The sequence below is a fragment of the Thermobia domestica genome, chromosome 10 (genome assembly GCF_964235325.1).
Source record: "Thermobia domestica chromosome 10, izTheDome1.hap1.1, whole genome shotgun sequence".
Classification (NCBI taxonomy): Eukaryota; Metazoa; Arthropoda; class Insecta; order Zygentoma; family Lepismatidae; genus Thermobia; species Thermobia domestica.
Genome location: NC_137463.1, coordinates 149868136 through 149887797, shown reverse-complemented (window position 1 = coordinate 149887797; position 19662 = coordinate 149868136). Strand labels below are relative to the sequence as shown.

At 35.0% G+C, this 19662-nt stretch overlaps 1 protein-coding gene across 1 annotated transcript in view; it reads left to right on the top strand.

Moving 5' to 3' along the window:
• The window catches only part of ACC (acetyl-CoA carboxylase), a 776633-nt gene extending 757420 nt beyond the window's left edge, over nt 1-19213 (top strand). The window contains exon 38 of the mRNA XM_081728639.1: nt 18804-19213. Coding sequence (XP_081584765.1) covers nt 18804-18947 — 144 coding nt within the window. The 3' untranslated portion in view covers nt 18948-19213. The remainder of the gene's footprint in view (nt 1-18803) is intronic.
• The last annotated feature ends 449 nt before the right edge of the window (nt 19214-19662 follow it).

Below are 19662 nucleotides of genomic sequence, written 5' to 3'. Positions count from 1 at the left end.
TGACACAAAAATATACAAAATGTAGCACCACAAAGGTATAACATTCTGAGCTTTTCTTCTGATTGTTACAAAATGAAATAGACCACCCAAATTTATTCCTTCTTTGTTTGAGTATCAGAATATGGTCTTTCTTTGTTTTTTTTATGGTTGGTACAGAAAGTACATAAATACTAAACTATTTAAAAATAGACCTCCGCTTTTTTAATTGCAAACAAAATTTATTCATTCTTCAATTTTTTCTACTTGGTATAAAATTGAATAGGTCACTCAATTTTAATAGCACAAAGAGGTATAAATTGACCTTATTTGCTTAAGCCACTCAAATTTATTCTTTCGTTTGTTTGAGTTAGTACAAAATGTTAGTTCTTTCCTTTTTCTGCTTGTTACAAAAGTGAATAGGTCACACAAATTTATTCCTTTGTTTCTTTAAATAGTACAACATGGTCAAGAAATTGTGTAGACCAAAAGCACAAAAAGTTATAACATGCTGAGCTATTTAAAATGGTTAGCACAAAAATTATTAGTTAGTTAAATTGTATTTCCTTGCTTTTTTCGGTTTGGTACAAATATTACAAAAAGGCATAAAAATCTAAGCCTGTTATAAATGGTTAGAACACCCATATTTATTTACTCCTTTCCTTATAGTCATGGCAACATTAGGTATGAAAAAGCTGAGCTAGTTAAAATGTATCATTTTACTTTTCTTAACTTAGACTACTCAAGTTATCCTCAGTTTTCTAATGGTACAAAAAAGTATAAAATGACCCTTCTTTCGTTTATTTGGGTAGTACAAAATTGAACTAGTTAAAATGGCTTCGGTTTTTTCTCTGGTCTCACTCATATTTATGCCTTCGTTTATTAAAGTAGTTAAAATGGTCCTATTTTTTTGCTTGTTTCCTTTTGTTTGTTGAAATAATACAAAATGGTATAAAATACTCAGCTAGTTAAAATGGTTCTTTTTAGAGTTGACACAAGTTATGTCCTTTGTTAATTTGAATACTCCAAAGTGGTACAATAGTCTGTTTTTCTCGGTGGTATAAAACTAAATACTCCATTGTTTATTTGAGTAGTAAAATTATATAAAATATTCCTTCTTCACCTTTTTAGACCACTCAAATTCTGAGCAAGTTAAAATGGCATTTCTCATTGGTACAAAATTGAATAGGTCACTTAAATTAATTCTTTCGTTTATTTGAGGAGTACAAAATGATATAAAATACTCAGCTAGTTAAAATAGTTCTTTTTCATTTTTTTCTGGTTGGTATATATTTATTCCTTCCTTTAATTGCATAATACAAAAGGTATAAAATTCTAAGTTAAAAATTGCATATCTTTGCTTTTTTCTCGTTGATACTCCAATATATTTATTCATTTCTTAAATGGCACAAAAAGTATAAAATATTGATACAAAAATAAAATGGACCACTCAAATTTATTTCTTCGATTATTTGAATAGCACAAAAAGATAAAATGCTGAGTTAGTTAAAATGATCCTTCTTCGCCTTTTCTGGATTCCTTTTTCTGCTTGGTACAAAACTAAATACTCCTTTCGTTTATTTGAGTATTATAAAATTCTGTTAGTTAAAATGCTCATTCTAAAGTTATCCCTTCGTAAATAGTACAAAATGCTATAGAACATCTGAGCCAGTTAAAATGGACCCTTTTTCGCTTTTTCTAGTTAGTACAAATTTATTCTTTTGTTTATTTAAATAAAATGGATGTTAATTTTTTCTCGTGGGTATAAAACGTAGAACACCTAAATTTATTATTTTGTTAATTGGAGTGGTACAAAAGTTCTTTTTTTGCTTTTTCTGGTTAGTACAAGTATATTCCTTTGATTATTAAAAATTTCAAAATGGTATAAAATGCTGAGTTAGTTAAACTGGCATTTCTCGTTGGTGAAAAATTGAATTTATCCCTTCGCTTCTTTAAATAGTACAACATGGTCAAGAAATTCTGAGGTAGTTAAAAATGGTATTTCCTTGCTTTTTTGTTTGGTACAAATATTACAAAAAGGTATAAAATTCTAAGCTTGTTAAAAATGGTTCTCGTTGGTACAAAAGGAAATAGGACACCCCAATAAATGGCACAAAAAGTATAGAATGCTGATCCTTCTCCTTTTCTGGTCAGTATAAATTTATACCTTTGTTTACTTGATTAGTACAAAGTGTTAATTCTTTCCTTTTTCTGCTTGGCTAGTTAAAATGACCCTTCTTTGATTTTCTTCTGATTGATACAAAAATAAAAATAGATTATCCAAATTTATTCTTTCGTTTATTTGAGTAGTACAAAATTGTACAGAAATATTGAAATAGTTAAAATTAACCTTCTTCACTTTTTTTCTGGTTCTTACAAAGCTAAATACTCCATCCAAATTTGAGTAATACAAGATGATATAAAATTCTCAGCTAGTTAATATGCCATATCTTTGCTTTCTTTCTTGTTACTCCATCCAAATTAATTTTTGCGTTTATTTGAATAGCCCAAAAAGGTACAGAAATTCTGAGCTAATTAAAATTGTTTCTTTGATTTCTTTCTCATTAATACAAAAGTAAATAAGCCACTCAAATATATTCCTTCTTCACTTTTTTTCTGCTTGGTACAAAATTGAATAGAACACAAAAATGTACTAAATGTGGGAAACACCATCTCAATATGTGGCTTCGTTTACAAGTTATTAGGTTTTAAGTATTTTGACCTTTGACCTTGATGGCCACTAATTTTGAGACATGTAGTACCTGATGACCTCTTGTTAAATGTGGAAACAGCACCTCAGTATGTGGCTCCGTTTCCGAGTTATTAGGTTTTAAGTATTTTGACCTTTGACCTTGATGGTCATTATTTTGGAACTTGTAGTAGTTGGTGACCAATTACTAAATGTGGCTCCGTTTCCGAGTTATTGGGTTTTAAGTATTTTGACCTTTCACCTCGATGGTCGTTATTTTGGAACTTGCAGTGGTTGGTGACCTATTACTAAATGTGGAAACACCATCTCAATATGTGGCTCCGTTTTCGAGTTATTGGGTTTTAAGTATTTTGACCTTTAACCTCGATTGTCATTATTTTTGGAACGTGTAGTAATTGACGAATGCTATGTTACACAGGGGTTGATAAAAGGGAACGAGTACACCCCCTTATTACATATGAGTGCTGTTAAAATATTTGTTCGTAGTGTCTGTGTATTATCTGCTATGTTCAAATAGGGGTTGGAAAAAGTGGTCATAAAAGAGAACGAATACACCCCTAAAAATGATCATAAAGGGAATGAATACATGCCTGCTAGTCTCCATGTATTCTCTGCTATGGTAAAATGTTCAAATAGGGGTTGAAAAAGTGTTATCTGCTCTTCTATGTGTTCGTACTCTTATGTAATTTCTCTTATGTTAAAATAATTGTTGAAAAATAAGCCATAGTCTTTTATTAGCTCTGCTATGTTACATAGGTATTCATTGTCTGCTAAAATAAGGGTTGAAAAAGGGAATGAATCTTATGTAATTTCTGCTATGTTAAAATAGGAGTTGGAAAAGTGCTCATAAAAGAGAATGAATACACCCCTAAACAAATACATCCCTGATATGTTTTATCTGCTATGGTAAAATAGGGGTTGAAAAAGTGATCATAAAAGAGAACGAGTACACCCCTTAAAAGGGAATGAATCATGTATTCTCTGCTCTGCTGTGTGTTTGTAATTTCTGCTATATTAAAATAGGCGTTGAACTGAGTAGAGCCCTGCTAAGTTAAATAGTCTTATGTACTATCTGCTATGTTCAAACAGGGGTTGAAAAAGAGATCATAAAAGGAAATGAATACACCTTTGCTATGTTACGTAGTCTTATGCTCTTATATGTGTTCGTAACTGAATGAATATTATGTATTCTCTGCTATGTTAAAATAGGGGTTGGAAAATAAGCCATACTCTTGTATTAGCTCTGCTATGTTTAAATTAGGGATGGCCAGAACCGGTTCCTGGTGGAACCGGTTTTCGGCTCTGAACGGATCCGGTTCTAGAAGATCCGGTTTCGGAACCGGTTTTTCGGATCCAGGTCTGGAACCGGTTTTCGGATCCAGGTCTGGAACCGGTTCTTCGGATCCAGGTCTAGAACCGGTTCTTCGGATCCATGTCTAGAACCGGTTCTTCGGATCCAGGTCTGGAACCGGTTCTTCGGATCCAGGTCTGAAACCGGTTCTTCGGATCTAGGTCTGGAACCGGTTCCGCTGGAACCGAAACTTTGTGACCATCCCTACGCTAAACCCGAGCTGCTGGCAAGCTGTGAACAGTATGCTAGATGAAATATTGGAAGCGACAGGCAGGCGCCCAGGCGGCGGCAGCTTGTCTCATTTGGCTAAATAAACTGGGTAACTGCCAAACTAATTGGTTAAACAGGCAAACTGGCCAACACCCACTGGTGGACCAAATTTTTTTTCTGGGGGCACAAGCGGGTCTGGGCGGGGAAGGCACAAGCGCATGGTCCTCTTTGCATTATTTTTGAAGGTGAACTTTATGCCTCCTTTACGGGTCTTTGGGAGCTTTCGGATCCAGGTCTGGAACCGGTTCTGGAACCGGGTTTTCAGATCCAGATCTGGAACCTGGTTTTCGGATCCAGGTCTGGAACCGGTACCTAAGATCCGGTTCTGGAACCGGGTTTTCGGATCCAGATCCGGTTCCAGAACCGGTTCTGAAAACCGGATCTCCGAGAACCGGTTCCCCGCGAAACCGGTTCCGCCGGAACCGGAACTTTTTGGCCATCCCTAGTTTAAATAGGGGTTGAAAAAGTGATCATAAAAGAGAACGAATACACCCTTGTGTTATCTGCTCTTCTATGTGTTCGTAGTTTCTGCTATGTTAAAATAGGGGTTGGAAAATATGCTTATAAAAGGAAACGAGTATACCCTTGTTATGTTACGTACTCTTATGTGTTATCTGCTCTGCTGTGTGTTACGTAGCTTTATGTGTTTTCTGCTATGTTAAAATAGGGGTTGAAAAATATGCTTATAAAAGAGAACGAGTACACCCTTGTTATGTTACGTACTCTTATGTGTTATCTGCTCTGCTGTGTGTTACGTAGTCTTATGTGTTATCTGCTCTGCTATGTGTTCGTAATTAAAATAGGGGTTGGAAAATATGCTCATAAAAGGGAACGAGTTCACCCCTTAAAATATGCTCATAAAAGAGAACGAATACACCCCCTAAAAAGTGCTCATAAAAGGGAATAAATTCACCCCTAAAATGGAGGTCGTGAAAGACCGTGGGTTCACGGTGTAAGGTACTCAATTTCCCAGGGGCTCCTGAGTTGTTCTATGTTGGCCAATACTGTTCCAGATCGATCCATTTTCTACTACTCTTTTTCAAAACCAATTGTCTATTGTGGCCATAATATTGGTCGGTGTTGGCCCATTTTTTTCCTTGAAATGTACAGTTTCTACTAATATTAAAAGTCACTTTAATTCTCAAATGCTAATGTTAATTTTTTTATGAAACTGGAACTCGCCAATGGAACCCAAATTCGACACACTTCACCTGGTTTCGACAGTTGCGGTACCTGAATTCGATATCTTGAATTATATCCATGTAAAACATTGTCGGCATTATTGGTAGTAGTAATATCTTCTCAGCTTCAAATATTGTTTTATTATTGTGCAGAAATTATCAGACGGGCAAAAGAACACAATTTAGATTTTCTGAACTGAGTAGTTACTTCGATGATCCTCAATTCGACATGCAGGAACCTGATTTCGACATTCCATATCGAACTGAGGTTACAACTATCAGAGAATTATGCAACAAATAGCTTTATGAAAGATTTTGAACATACTTGCACGTTTAGATATTCAGTTAAAATTATATTTGCACTACTGAGCATGAATTCGACAACCTTGTCGAAATCCGGTTCACGTTATAAATAAAGGCTCGTGTTTTCGACAACCCCTCGTTCAAGTTACATCACAACCTTTGTCCTCACAGAAGAAAACAAAACGCACTGATTGAAACTCCTTTACAACATTAAAGTACCACTATTTGCTTGAAGCAAACCTAACTTTAATAAAAGTCTTATGAAAATAACCTGCCGTCTTATGTTTTTCTTAAGATTTTGTGTTTTTTCTCCAAGAGTGTATCACACACACAACAATGTACTTCTTTTCTCCATGTGTATGACTCATCTACTGTAACCGGGCTTTTGACACGAGAAAAGACACTCCCATAATGTTGCCACTTCTATGCACGATCGCAGGGATGACATCGTACGCTTATTTCACAACATTTAAGCACAGGTATGTCGAATTCGGGTGCCTGTCGAATTCAGGCGCGTTTACCTTATATATTCATTAACACTCTGGTTCATTAACACCTAATTTCTCGAAAATTTTGCAACACTGATCTGCGTTTACCATCCCTTTTATGTTTATTTTCATTGCTCCTTCCAATGATTGTAACCAATTTAGGTCATTAGATTTAAGAAAACGTAACTTTCTCTTGGCTTGGCAACGCTGTTCATCCGGTGATGTTCGTCAATACACAGGCACATGTCCTCTTTTTCTAGTTGTTTCGTGCAAAGTTTCGTCTGTCTGCCTCATTTGGTTTCTCGGTTACCACTTTTGGACATTCTAAATTATAATGTGGAAACATCATTTCATGATTTTGTTGTCAAGTCGCCACGGGTTGACGTTCTCGTAGGGAGCTGCTATTTCACTAATAAGTGTTTACGGTCACATACAATACATTTAGTGGGTGTGCGTATCGTAGCACGAAATTATCTTAAATAAGGGACACCCTAATACATGAAAAACTCGTAGCCCAAGTCAGAAAGAGTGTAGGTAGATGGATGAAAATGTACAGTTTTGAAAAATATATATCTGTATGTACAAAATCAAATTTCTATATCAATAATGAAATTCTTATTGTGAATAATGAAATTTTCATGCCTCTGAAGTGGTTATGTATGCCCAATCTGCCAATTTCAGGAACATCGAGGTTACAGCTGTCATAAAATGTTTGTTATACCAGGGAAAGTCACCGAAATGCATTTATGAGGAAATTAGTGAAACACTGCAGGACTCTCCTCCGTTATATATACACTGCTGTTTATGAAAATTGGAACACCCAGAAAGACCTATACTAGACCAACAAAATTTATTCCAGAGATTAAGTACATGACAAGACATTAGAATTACAAAATTGTACCATCACTTGTGACCTTGTAAAATCAATATCGTTTGAATCCACCACGTGCTGAGATCAGCGCCTCTATACATATTGGCATGGAACCAAAGAGGGGCTGAATATCTTTCTTGGTAATGTTCTGCCACGCGATTTGTACGCGAACCACAAGGCACCCACATTTGGCAATGGTGGCCCGTGACGTAGAAGTTTGCGCCCAACCATATCCCAGACATACTCGATGGACGTCATGTCAAGCGACCGGGCAGGCCAAAAAAGTAGTTATACATGGCGTTCTGCGAAGAAAGCTTACACATTTTTCTCGCTACATATGGCTTGACATTGTCCTGCTGAACTATTGCGGCTGGAATTGCGTGTAGGTAGAGTATCACCCCGGTAGGTAGGGTAAAATCTCACCAACGTACCGGTTCCTGCCTAGATTGCTCTGGACATGGATGAGTTATGATCGCATGTTGTAACGAATGGTGTCCCACACCAGCACACTGAGCCTTTGCCTACTATGACTTCCGGAAATTCGTTCACCACGACAGCGTCGTACGCATATGTGGCCATCTCTGAAAGATACGTTGAAACAGGACACGACAGAAAATACTACATTTGGCTATTCAGCATGCCAGTGACGATGTTTGAGTGTCCATATCAGTCTGTTGCGTTTGTGGTTTCTAGGTCAAGGAAAGGCGTCGCAACGGTATGCGTGTAACCAGTCCAGCCTAGACGCAGACATTGTAATACCCGTGACAGTGCTCCAGCGTTGAGCCAATACTATGAATGCCATTGTCTAGAATTCGTTATGGCCATTCGGACAAAGTGTCTATCATCCTGTGCTGTAGTCACATTTTGTGGTCCAGTCCCTGCTCGTCGCTTTGTACAGCCCTCTTCTGTCCACTGCTTCCACACACCCATCACTATCGTCGCAGCATGCCCTGTATGATCAACAATTTCGCGGTACGACAAACTGGCTTCCCGCTGGCCGATCATTCTGCCCCGTTTGAACTCGCTCAACTACGTATATTGCGCTCGTTGATGTCGACGAAGCATACTGCCACTTTCCTACGTGTTTTCACTTTGATTGACCACTATTCACTTACTCCCTGCGACATGCACTGATCTTGTGTGATACCACTTTGATCACAGACCAGGGCGCTGCTGGCCATACGTGGACGCCATCTGCTAAAATTTTAATCACTACTTCCTACAACATTCTTACACATATTCGCAAGGCTTGCATTCATTCGAGCGATTCGTTCTGGGTGTTGCAATTTTCATATGTGTAGATATGCAGTAGTGAAGAAGTGAGTGACAGTTTAAACGTAGCGATTTTCAAACAGATGATGCTTTTCATCCAGGACGACAAAAGCAGGGACTCCCCGAAATCATGGATGCAATTCATGATTATTCTCGAAAATTGCCGAATTTCAGCAAAATGTGTCAGAGATTTCAGGCGTTTTTCTGGAACGCGTCATTAGCATAATTCATAATGACTTGGTCATGCGTAACTTCTCGGTATAATGGGTTCCCAAAAATCTGTCAGGAGATCAAAAGAGTGAAAGAGTGTCTGCAGCGAGGAGTCTTCTCTCATTTTGACCGTAATGCCAATCCATTTCTATCATGAATAGTAACCATGGACGAAATATTGTTTTACCACTACGATCTTCAAACGAAACAACAGTCAATGGAATGGTATCACTTATTTTCCTCTCGCCCCAAGAAATTCAAGAGACAGAAGTAGACTGAGAAAATGTTTGCAACATTCTTCCGGGATAACGATGGAGTCATATTCAAAGACGACCCGCCCAAGGGTCAGACATGTAATGCAGAATGTCTGCAGTACTCACAAAACTTAAAGAAAAATTGAAAGTGCTACGCCGCGGAAAATGAAAAGAAAGGAATTCTGTTCCTTCAGGAGAATGCACCTGTCATCTGGCACTGCAAACACAACTGACATTGCATGATCTAGGATTTCAATGTTTAGATTACCCCCTTATTCCCCAAATTTAGCTACGTTATTACTTATTTCCCAAACTCATATAACACTTGAAAGGACGCCATTTTAGATCTGATAAGGATGCTACGAACACTGGTTCGAGGAAGTCTCCAGTTCTTTTAAACTTTTCTGCAAAAACTGGAGCACTGTATAAGGCAATGTATTGAACTTCGGGGGTAATGTATAGAATAACTAAAATTTCATCATTCCACGTGCTGGCATAAGTACTGGGTTGGGCTACGAATTTTTCAGTAACTCCTCGTATATCTCTGCTCAATATGGTAGACGTCACGTCAGTGCTTTGAAGCAAAATAAGTAAGGAAGCATTAGTAGATACCAATTATTAGCTAAAGATCAGTACTTTGACAATACGTTTTATTGGGAGCTAATCAATTTAATTCCATACATTTAATATTATCATTTGCAGTAAGGGAGAGCGCAGTTCTTTTTTATTTCCTCCAGAAATTTAGCTCTGGTACTCACAAATTAAGCTGTTATAAGCCCATCCTATTAATATTGAATGCCGAGAATAATGTTTTACAAAAACCAAGTTTAGAACCCTTAAATAAAACAAAATGTGTCACTAAAAACTTCAAGTCTGGATAATGCACACGAGTTATGTAATGTATATAATTAATGGTTTTATCTTTCTTTTGTTTACATCTGTTGTGGACTGTTTGCTTGTGGAAGAATCAACTGCTATTCGCCCCATTCTCAGTGTTGCTAACTTACAATGACTTTTCATTTTTCAAAAGTATCGTTGTCAAACAGTTACGTCATTCAGAAAAATGGGCTGGAATGTTCACAATATATAAGAAGAAACGAGAAAAGGAAAGAAAGAGATGAACCAGTTGTACTCCCTGTTCTTATATAAGATATTAAGTTCCTTATATTCCAAATCATTGCCTGACCATTCATTAGAGATGAGGAAGTGGTCAAATTAACCAAAGAATAAAGAGAGAAAGAGAGAGAGAGAGAGAAAAGTTAAAAATTATTTAAAGAAACTATTTCGCTGATTCATTACGAAATAGGATGAGGTTAATTTTTCGGTAATAATTCGTATATCGCCTTTTTAAAATGTGACCAGATTAAATGACCCTTTAAGAGATGTCAAAACCGCTCCTGCTTATAGATTATAAATCCAAGGATCCGGGCCGGGCATGGGCTAAAAATTCCGGCCCTTGCAGACCTCTAGCCCCTGTGTACAGTAGACTGTCGCTTATCCGATATAAAACAGGCAGGCAGAACGCCAGATAATATGGATGTGTTAAGAAAAGACCTATTAAAAGTCAAACTATGATATAATTTTACATATTACGCATCTAATAATCATTTGTAAGAAATAAATATAATGCATTGAATCAGGGACATATCCAGCGTGAGGTCCTGGAAGCTGTCCCCTTCCAAAACTCAAGCATTTTTTTTATTTTTTTATTTATTTAAAGAAGAAAATTAATATATTGGATGTATCCAATATACTAAAGAATATACATAATAAAAAATACATAAGCATATTAAATTATAAAATAACAATATACAAAATATTAATGAAATAAAATAAAAGAATAAGAAAAATAACTGCTACAGAAATTAACAAGTAACTTTTCTACGTATAAGTGCTATTACTTCTCTAAAGGAAATCGGACTTCCTGATTCCCTTTATTGGTAGAGTTTAACGTACCCGGTATTCAGAGATGACAGGACTTCGGACTTCCAGAAGTCATGTCTATCTCACAGTGTCGGGTAACTTAATTCAATGCACTTATTTCAATATTGCGATTTTTTTTTTTAAAATAAACCTGCTTTTTCACTTTTGAGGTTCTTTTATATCAGATTACTTTGAGTCAGTGTCCAAACTGTGGGCAATGCGTTGTTGTTCTATTTCTAAGAACATACTGTTATGCCATTGATACCAGGTGGAATTAAAGAACACTTTTAAGTGGGATCACAATTTCGTTTCCGTTCTGTTTATAACGTTAATGTATTAGAACGATACACCCATTGCCATTTGCTATTTTTGTTATGTGATATACATAGCAGACAGTTTTCCTTACAAGTCTTTCGAAAATATTTTTTGATTTCGTTTGTGCTACATTGCAGTTTTTTAAAAGTAAACCGGTTCATAAATGAAAGGTAAGAAAAAGTTTAAGAGAAACACATAATTATATTATTATTATTATTATTATTATTATTATTATTATTATTATTATTATTGATATTTTTAAAACATTAGAATTACGTTCTTACGAGGATTCGTCTAGGAAAAGAAAACCTGGGTACGTGCCTGCACTGAATAATAGACGTATGAGTCATGGTGTAGACGGGCGTGCTAGGCGATAGAGTCCAAAGCATCAAAAACAGACTAAGACCACAACTTGCAGCCGATTGATGCTACTTTTTACGTGCAATGATATGTCGAATAATACACTATGTGGAATGAACAAAGGTAAGATAAGCGAGACCATGGTGTATTGGTGTTACATGCACCTAAGTCTATAAAATATTTGTGCAGAAAACATTTTTCACTCACTAGCTAAATTTGTGGGTATAATCGCACATCTTGCCTTATAAAGTATAGTCTTATGAAGAATATATATATATTTAGCTTGCTGAAGACCTAAAGAAAGACCAACTTCAATTATTTTCTATATCTTTCTTTTTTAATAACGGGAAACTTGTTCATTTCATCACGATAAATCACGTTGGGTACTAAGATGTATGTTTCTGTCTCTCTCTCTCTCTCTCTCTCTCTCTCTATATATATATATATATATATATAAGAGAATGAGAAAAGAAGCTATACAACAGCATAAACTGAAAACAATCGCTGTTACTAATAGTACACTAATTCTGAATAAATACGTCATCAGAGGAAACAAAAAGTTATTTCCATATTATATTGATTCGGTTGTTATTAACATAAAAATTATACACTTTCTGTAATGTTTTTTAAGAAAGAAAAATGGATGGGATGGAATTCGATCTGGTGTCAAAACAGTATAAGAACTACCAGTCCGCCACTCTACCCGCTTGACCACAGAGACTACCATTTGTTTCTTCTCGTTTTCTTAACATATAAATGATCGTGGCTATAGAGCATGTCACTTCCAAACTTAAGATAACAGTTTTCCTCTTTGTTTCTATATTACCATACAACGTCTTGGTTACAGAAGCTAATTTATATTTGGCTGGCAATTTACACCCTAGATTTAAGCCAATAAATGCAATATTTTACTCCACTTTTCAGTTCCTTGATTCAACTCTCTCCCTACCAATCGTGTTATTTCCTCTGCAATCGTGCTCTGATACTGCAAACATCCCTCGAAAGCATTATTGCCAGTATACACAAAACCGAACATAATTTTGGTTTTTGCTTATATTTTTATTATTTGATTATATTTTTTGGAAATATCTCCTTAGATGGATTGCTTTGTATTATCTCCACTTACTAATAACTGAATTTTACTCATAAACATAAGGAAAATGGAATAATTGCAAAAAAATCGTGGGTTACAGTATACGCTTTTTTTTCTAGCATAGGGATACCTAACTTAATGTAACATACTTTAAATGGAGTGAAAGCCAGCTTCTATGAGAACCGGTTCCAGTCACTGTTCTAGTCAAAGTAGAGTATCTTTCTCTCTCTCTCTCTCTCTCTTGATAAACTTCTGTGTAAGCCATTGCAAGGGCAGAGAATGGCTCATTATCCTCTTATCACAAGCCCATGTAATTTCATTTGTAATCTCTTTCTTTTTCTCCCTTTAGTTCGTTTCTTCATTTCTTAGCACAAGATTACATATAAACATTTTTTATTTAATTAGTTGACAACACTTCTACACTGGAGTCTACATTGTTTACAAAGGATGCAGCGCTTCTTGAAAACTACAAAACTAATTTAGTGTAGTGCAGCTGAACGCGACTACACCGATATTTTTGAGGTGATTTCTCTGAGCAGCATTTCTTGTGCTAAGCTCCAAGTACTGTATGTACTGTACATCTGACCAGCGAAACAGTCTTTGCCAAGAAAATTTCCATACTGTCAGGTTACGAAACCAACTTGCACAAAAGATAGGTCGCCGATCACATACACCGTTATCATCATCCGTTACACAATCTCTCTTACACTCTTCTATCTTTTTTACTGTTGTTGGCAAGGGTTCAAGTGGAACAGATGCTCGCGTTATTATTATTTTGTCTTTAAGCTTGTTTAAGAAACGCAGTTGCGTGACATGATCACAACTATACAACAGCTTGCATTTCCTTATAATGTATAGAATGAACAAATCATTTGATCAAAGAGTTCGTAGTTTCTTTTAGTGTTGTAAGGAAATCTTATAATGTTACAATTGTATTGAAAATTACACAACTAAAATTTAAAAAAATGAATTATATATAATATTAGAAATGTGCAAAAGCGTATTAAAAAACTAAAACCTAAATCTTCTAAACCTTTTAAACTAAAACTTTTAAATGTAGGAGTGGGAATATAATAATATTGATATGCAAATTTTATACGTAAAAATCATAAAAGCAGAAGATGAAAAATGGATGAACCAGTCATTAATCTAAGATAATAAAACTCATTTTAATTTTTTAACCTGAGTTCACAAACATAATGGCTGGCGCACGCAGAATATCACAGGGTGGAGCTGCATTCGTCTAAAAGTTTAAATTAATATTGTATTAATCATTGATAGTCATTCTTTGTGACTATTTATGTCATAAAGTTCCATTCACTGTTCAATGTACTGTTCCATTCACTGTTTAATATTGTAATATCCTACACGTAGTTTATATTTGTAAACATCAACATGTGCTTTTTATTTATAAACAAAACCACATGCTCTTTTACAAGCTCCTAAATGAAGAAGACGACAGGAATCTTCGTCACCACTTAGTCATGTAATAGAAGAGGAACATTAGCGCCACCACTGCTCAGAAGAAGATATAAAACTCCAGTATTGCTAGATAGGACTACATGTAGCTGGTTGGACGATTCTTTAAGCGGTCACGCTATCGACATTTCAAATTAGGCGACACGCTACTTTGGGGCTAATTTTTATTATCTGCAGGCTGTAATTCTTAAGAATGCGTCACTTTCTTATTTTCATATATGAAGTCACAAATTATTAGTTTTATATAATGCAATAAAGGTTTTGTTTGCTGAATGTTCTATCCACAACGAACAATAGTTTTAGTGAAACTAACGGGCCTTATACAGGGTCGTTTAGACGTATGATTAGCATCATTCTAAAGGACTGACTACTGCAGGAAACATATGTTAGTCGAACTCTTTAGCATGTCACTAACCATGTGTCAGATCGACTCTGCATAAGGCCCAACATGTTCAATACTAGATTAATTTTTGTATTAGTTCTTTTTAATCCCCAGAACCCTCAACACTAGATTTTTGTTAAGTTTCTGCTGTTACGGTATCACTGAGCCCGTTCATGTCCCAGTTAATGTCTAGACCTAATAGTTGTACGGAGCTATGTAAACGTGAATATCGCAAATTTAATTGCGTTACTGTATTATCCATATTAACATAATGAGTAAGTGGAGTTACAATAAAACTTACAAAATTCATTACTTCCAGATAAAGAATTTGGCAAATGAATTTTTAAAAAAGTTAGGAATATCAGTGAAAAGCGTATTGTAAATGTTTTAAAGTGTATTTAAGAACCTACAAATCTGACTTAAGCAAACATGTCTTCTTGGAAATCAGGAAAGATGCCCATTATATACTATTACCGTCTACCCAGTTCATTTCACACTGCAGTTCTATTGCTCTTGATGTAGTACTAGTTTGCCCTAACACACCACTACCAATAATCCGAAACTGGTCACCGCCTGACTGTTGCCAACCCAGATATCTGACGTATTTTTAACTCCATGTGTTTCTATTAAATCGTTAAAACGTGATCATATATGATTAGTAAAAGCATATATCTCCAAAATAATTCACTTTTTTGTTTGGGCTACAAATATGTCAAATCCGCTACTTTTAGAGCACAACCACGTTACTTTTTATCTTCGGATATGGCAACACTGTGCCTCAATCGACATCAGTTTCGGCTGATCAACTCCTTTCTCTTAGCTTGTCTGGAACTCTGAGAGAATTTTAACTTACCCCAAGCGTCCTAGCTTGCCTGGAGCTTTGAGACATCCTGCCCACTCAGCTTGCCGGGGAGTTTTGTGGGAACTATAACAAAGTTCTATGGGAGAAGACCAAATTCCGTGTGTAAATTATTCTACCTTCTGCCTTAACAAGGTTATTTTACTATACGTTCATTAGTAATTTAATTAATTTAATTTTATAAAGAACATTTGAAGCTATATTTTTCATTAAATTAAATGTACACTGAAAGCAAGAAGTTCTTGATATTGTATAGAGGACATTCCATGTCAAATCAACAAGTCATCAGACTTGACCATCTTAGATTTTTGTAAAAATTGATGCACAGCTTTATTACAGTGGGAGATGAAAAAATCCCAAATATTACCTCCCTCCTTCTGAAAGTGCCCCCAAGGGAGTTCAAAAGTTTCAAAAAAAGCATTTTTTTTTTTTTTTAGTTAGAGTGATTATTAAAAGTTGTCATAAAATGATTAATATCTGCACTAAAGACGTGGAACAAACACCATTGGAAAGCTTAAAGATTACGCTACAAGTTGTACTATATTGAAAAAACCTGTACAATAAAAATAACACTTCAAATTCCTTTGGTGCTGCAGGTAAATAGCTATAGGCAAATGGTTATCGATTTAAACCCAGATATTCACATAGTCAATATCTTGCAATATTTGATTTATGTTGAATTTTGAATCGGATCCCATTGAGTGTCCAAAATGCAACTTTGTGATGTTTTAGTACACATATGAGATTACAATCTGGACAATTTTGAATAAATTCACAGGGATATTTCTGTGCGAAATTCAAAATTTAAATTTAAATTTGAATTTTTGAAGTGTTATTTTTATTGTACTGGTTTTTTCAATATAGTACAACTTGTAGTGCAAACTTTAAGCTTTTAAATGGTATTTGTTTCTTTTTTTTAGTGCATATATTAACCATTTTATGACAATTTTTAATAATCACTCTAACTGAAAAAAATGCCTTTTTTGAAATTTTTGAACTCCCTGTATGGGGACACTTTCAGGAGGAGGGAGGTAATATTTGGGATTTCTTCATCTCCCAAATATTTATGAGAGGATTCATTTCCGGGAGAGTCAGTTTCCTCGACATTTGTCCTCTGGGTGGTGCACCGTAAGGCGGACCAGTGTTGTAGAACCCTGCCCACATGTAATGTTCAAGGCATAAGCAGGTGATTAGAACGATTCATATAGTTCATAACGGATTAGAGTCAAATATGTCACACAGGATGCGAAATCGTTCCTACTTAGGCGGGAGGAAATATTTCTTTTCAAATGTGAAAAGGGAAAGTTAAATAAAATTTCACTTCTTCGGAGCCTCTAGTGGTGGTGGGGAAATCCGCATCTTTTCGTGATTTTGTACCCTGATGTCACAGTATAAGGCTGCTTGCTAATAACTAGAAATTCCGTTAGTTATTTCTATGTGCACGACAATGAATGTTAAACTGAGTCCTGATACTACTAAGATTCCTTGTACTTTTCAAGCTAAGGACCCACCACCTTCATTGTCTGCGGGCCTCACCTGTTCTTGTTACGCCACTGATCGGCCTTTGTAGTTTTAATTATATTTAGTTTTTGAAATAAAGATTATGAAAACTAAGCTAATTACACATCAAATAACTCTAATAAAGAAATTTACTTAAACGTGAAGTAGGCAAATCTGATGAAGAAATTTACTTAAACGTAAAGTAGGTAAATCTGATGGACCATAGCTGTATTTTGTGCTGTAACAGCAGATCTTTGTATTAAGCCATAAAATTTTTGACCGGGGAAACTGGGAATTGTTGATGGAAATTCTAAAGGAAATTGTATTGGAATAGAGAAGTCGAAGACTTATAAGAAATTTATGTATTAACCAATAAGTAAGTGTTAGAAAAGGGTAAAAATAACAGTAGGAAGTGCAATTCGAAGTAGAGATCCATAAGGATGTTTTCTCTGCCAAAATTATTTAATCTAGAAAATATAGTGAAGGAGGGCCTGTATAATGAAGACTTTATTTCGATAGGAGGTATAATAATTAGGTGTGTACTGTTTGCAGATGATATGACGATTGCTGCGAAACATGAAAACAACAATAATATGTTAGAAAACACGAGGAAAAACTGCGGCAACTAAAGAGTTTAAATAAATATTAGAATGACAAAACTAATGATGTTTGGAACGAATCGATCGGTGTCAAATATAGAAATAGGTGGACACCAAATAGAACGAGTGACTAGTTCTCGGTACCTCGGTAGTATTATTAGTGAGGACGTGAACTGCGTTTTAAAGGTATAAGCAAATATATGAATGGTTAAAGAAACATTTAGGAAGAAGCAAACTTGTTATGGGAAGATGAATTAAGATAGACACTACACAAAAGCGATAATAAGAAACTGGGACCTTCCGAAATAATTATTTGGAGCATAATGGAAAGAATTAGCTGGGTCGAATGGAAAACAAACGGTTTTAGATCTAATTGGAAAGAGGAGGAAAATATAATCGGGGCATTGGCTGAGGAGAAACTATGTCGCGAAGAACGCGGTAGAAGGAAAGGCAGGAAAAATGAAGAAGGAACGACAAGTTAATGGACGATATTAAACCAGAAAAATCGTGTGTGAAGATGAAGAGGTTAGCTGAACACTGTGGTGCATAGAAATTCTGTTTGTGTCAACTAATCTGCCAATAATGGCAGATATACTATGATGATATATAAATCTATACCTAAATTTTATTAACATGTAGAAAAATGTCAAACAGTAAAATGTTCATACTTTATGTTTATAAAATCGTACTCCATTCACTTTATTAAAAAAGAAGACAAAAGTCCCCTGATCTACGGAACAACACACCTAGGCAGCCAATATGAGACATTAAATCTTTTTGTTTTTATTATATATGTATTTTTAATTTATGTTGTCAGTTGGAGAAAATAAATTATGGTGATAGTAAATAAATGAATTCGAGATTTCGAGATTTTCATGCTTCATGGTCCCTACAAGGTAAATAATAGGTACGGTACCCCATTGTTCATATTTATTTACGAAATGTGAACAAATTATAGCATTTTCAGAAGACCTTGTGTGAAGAAAACTTACAGCCAAGAGCAAACTACCCGTTCTGGATTTTTTACATGGGAAATTGTTAATGCTACATTGTAGGATTGTTAGATTTTTTTTTTGTTTATTTAGAAATATGAATGAAAAGAATTGAACTGTTTTTGAAAAAAAAAAACTCTCTACAAATAACTTCTTTTTGAGAGTAAAGTATCCCATAGTTTTCTTTCTTTTTTTTTTTTATGAAGAATTACCTACGCCACATTATAGGGTTCGTTAAAACATCATATATTTGATAAGTTCATGCTGAATATTTAATAAGTTCAGATTTTTAGGGGTAAATTTTGATTTTAATAACAAATATGTAACGTTTTCTAATGTCTATTTTAGTTCTTAAGTCATGAATAAAACTAATCGATTTCACGTTTACTTTTTTTTTTTTTTTTAATCTTTGAAGGAATGTCCAGATGTATCCTTGGATGCTATTCTTGAGATTGCTCATCATTTAACTCCACATCAACGAGCAGAAGCTTTAAGGTCCTTATCACATGTAGATGGTGTGACTTCACAGGAACAGACTTCCAATACTTCAACAGAGTGACACCGCTTGATTTTTTAAATCAATATTTCATAAATTCCAAAACTTAAAATCCACCTTACCAAAGTAATAATTACGTAATATCATGTTGCATACACATTTTTCTACGAGCTTTCTAAGCTGATGTTACAGTACATAGTGCTAATTCTAAATTTACATGTTGTAAAGGAAAGAGGGATAATTACGATGTTTGTATTTTAATTACTACAAATTGTTAATCACAGCTTTGTTTATTATATATATATTCAATAAATATACTTCTGTTTACATCTTATTTCTTTAATTTAACCTTTATACAAATAGGCATCGATCTTTTCCAAATTTAAGTTGACTAGAGTCCGGATTTTTATGTAATATCAACCCCTAAATATGTACATAAATATTTAACAAAAATCGCTTAAAGATGTAAGAAATATGTAATATTATATAAGAATATGTAATATTACATATGTTACATATTTATGAAAACGTAATATTAACATGCGTATGAGTATGCAATATTTAAACGAATTATGAAAATAAAAAGGAAAATTACTACACTTTATCCTGCTTAATTCAAGTCACCGACGTGACTGATTGCAGGATAATAAAAATCAGACGCGAATAAAGGAAAATGTGAATCGGCTAGAGAGAAACAGAAAGTCCCGAGAAAAGCAATGCATACGGCATTTGCACGTCAGAAATCTCTTGTGGTGTGGTGTGGTCCCGTTTCAAATCT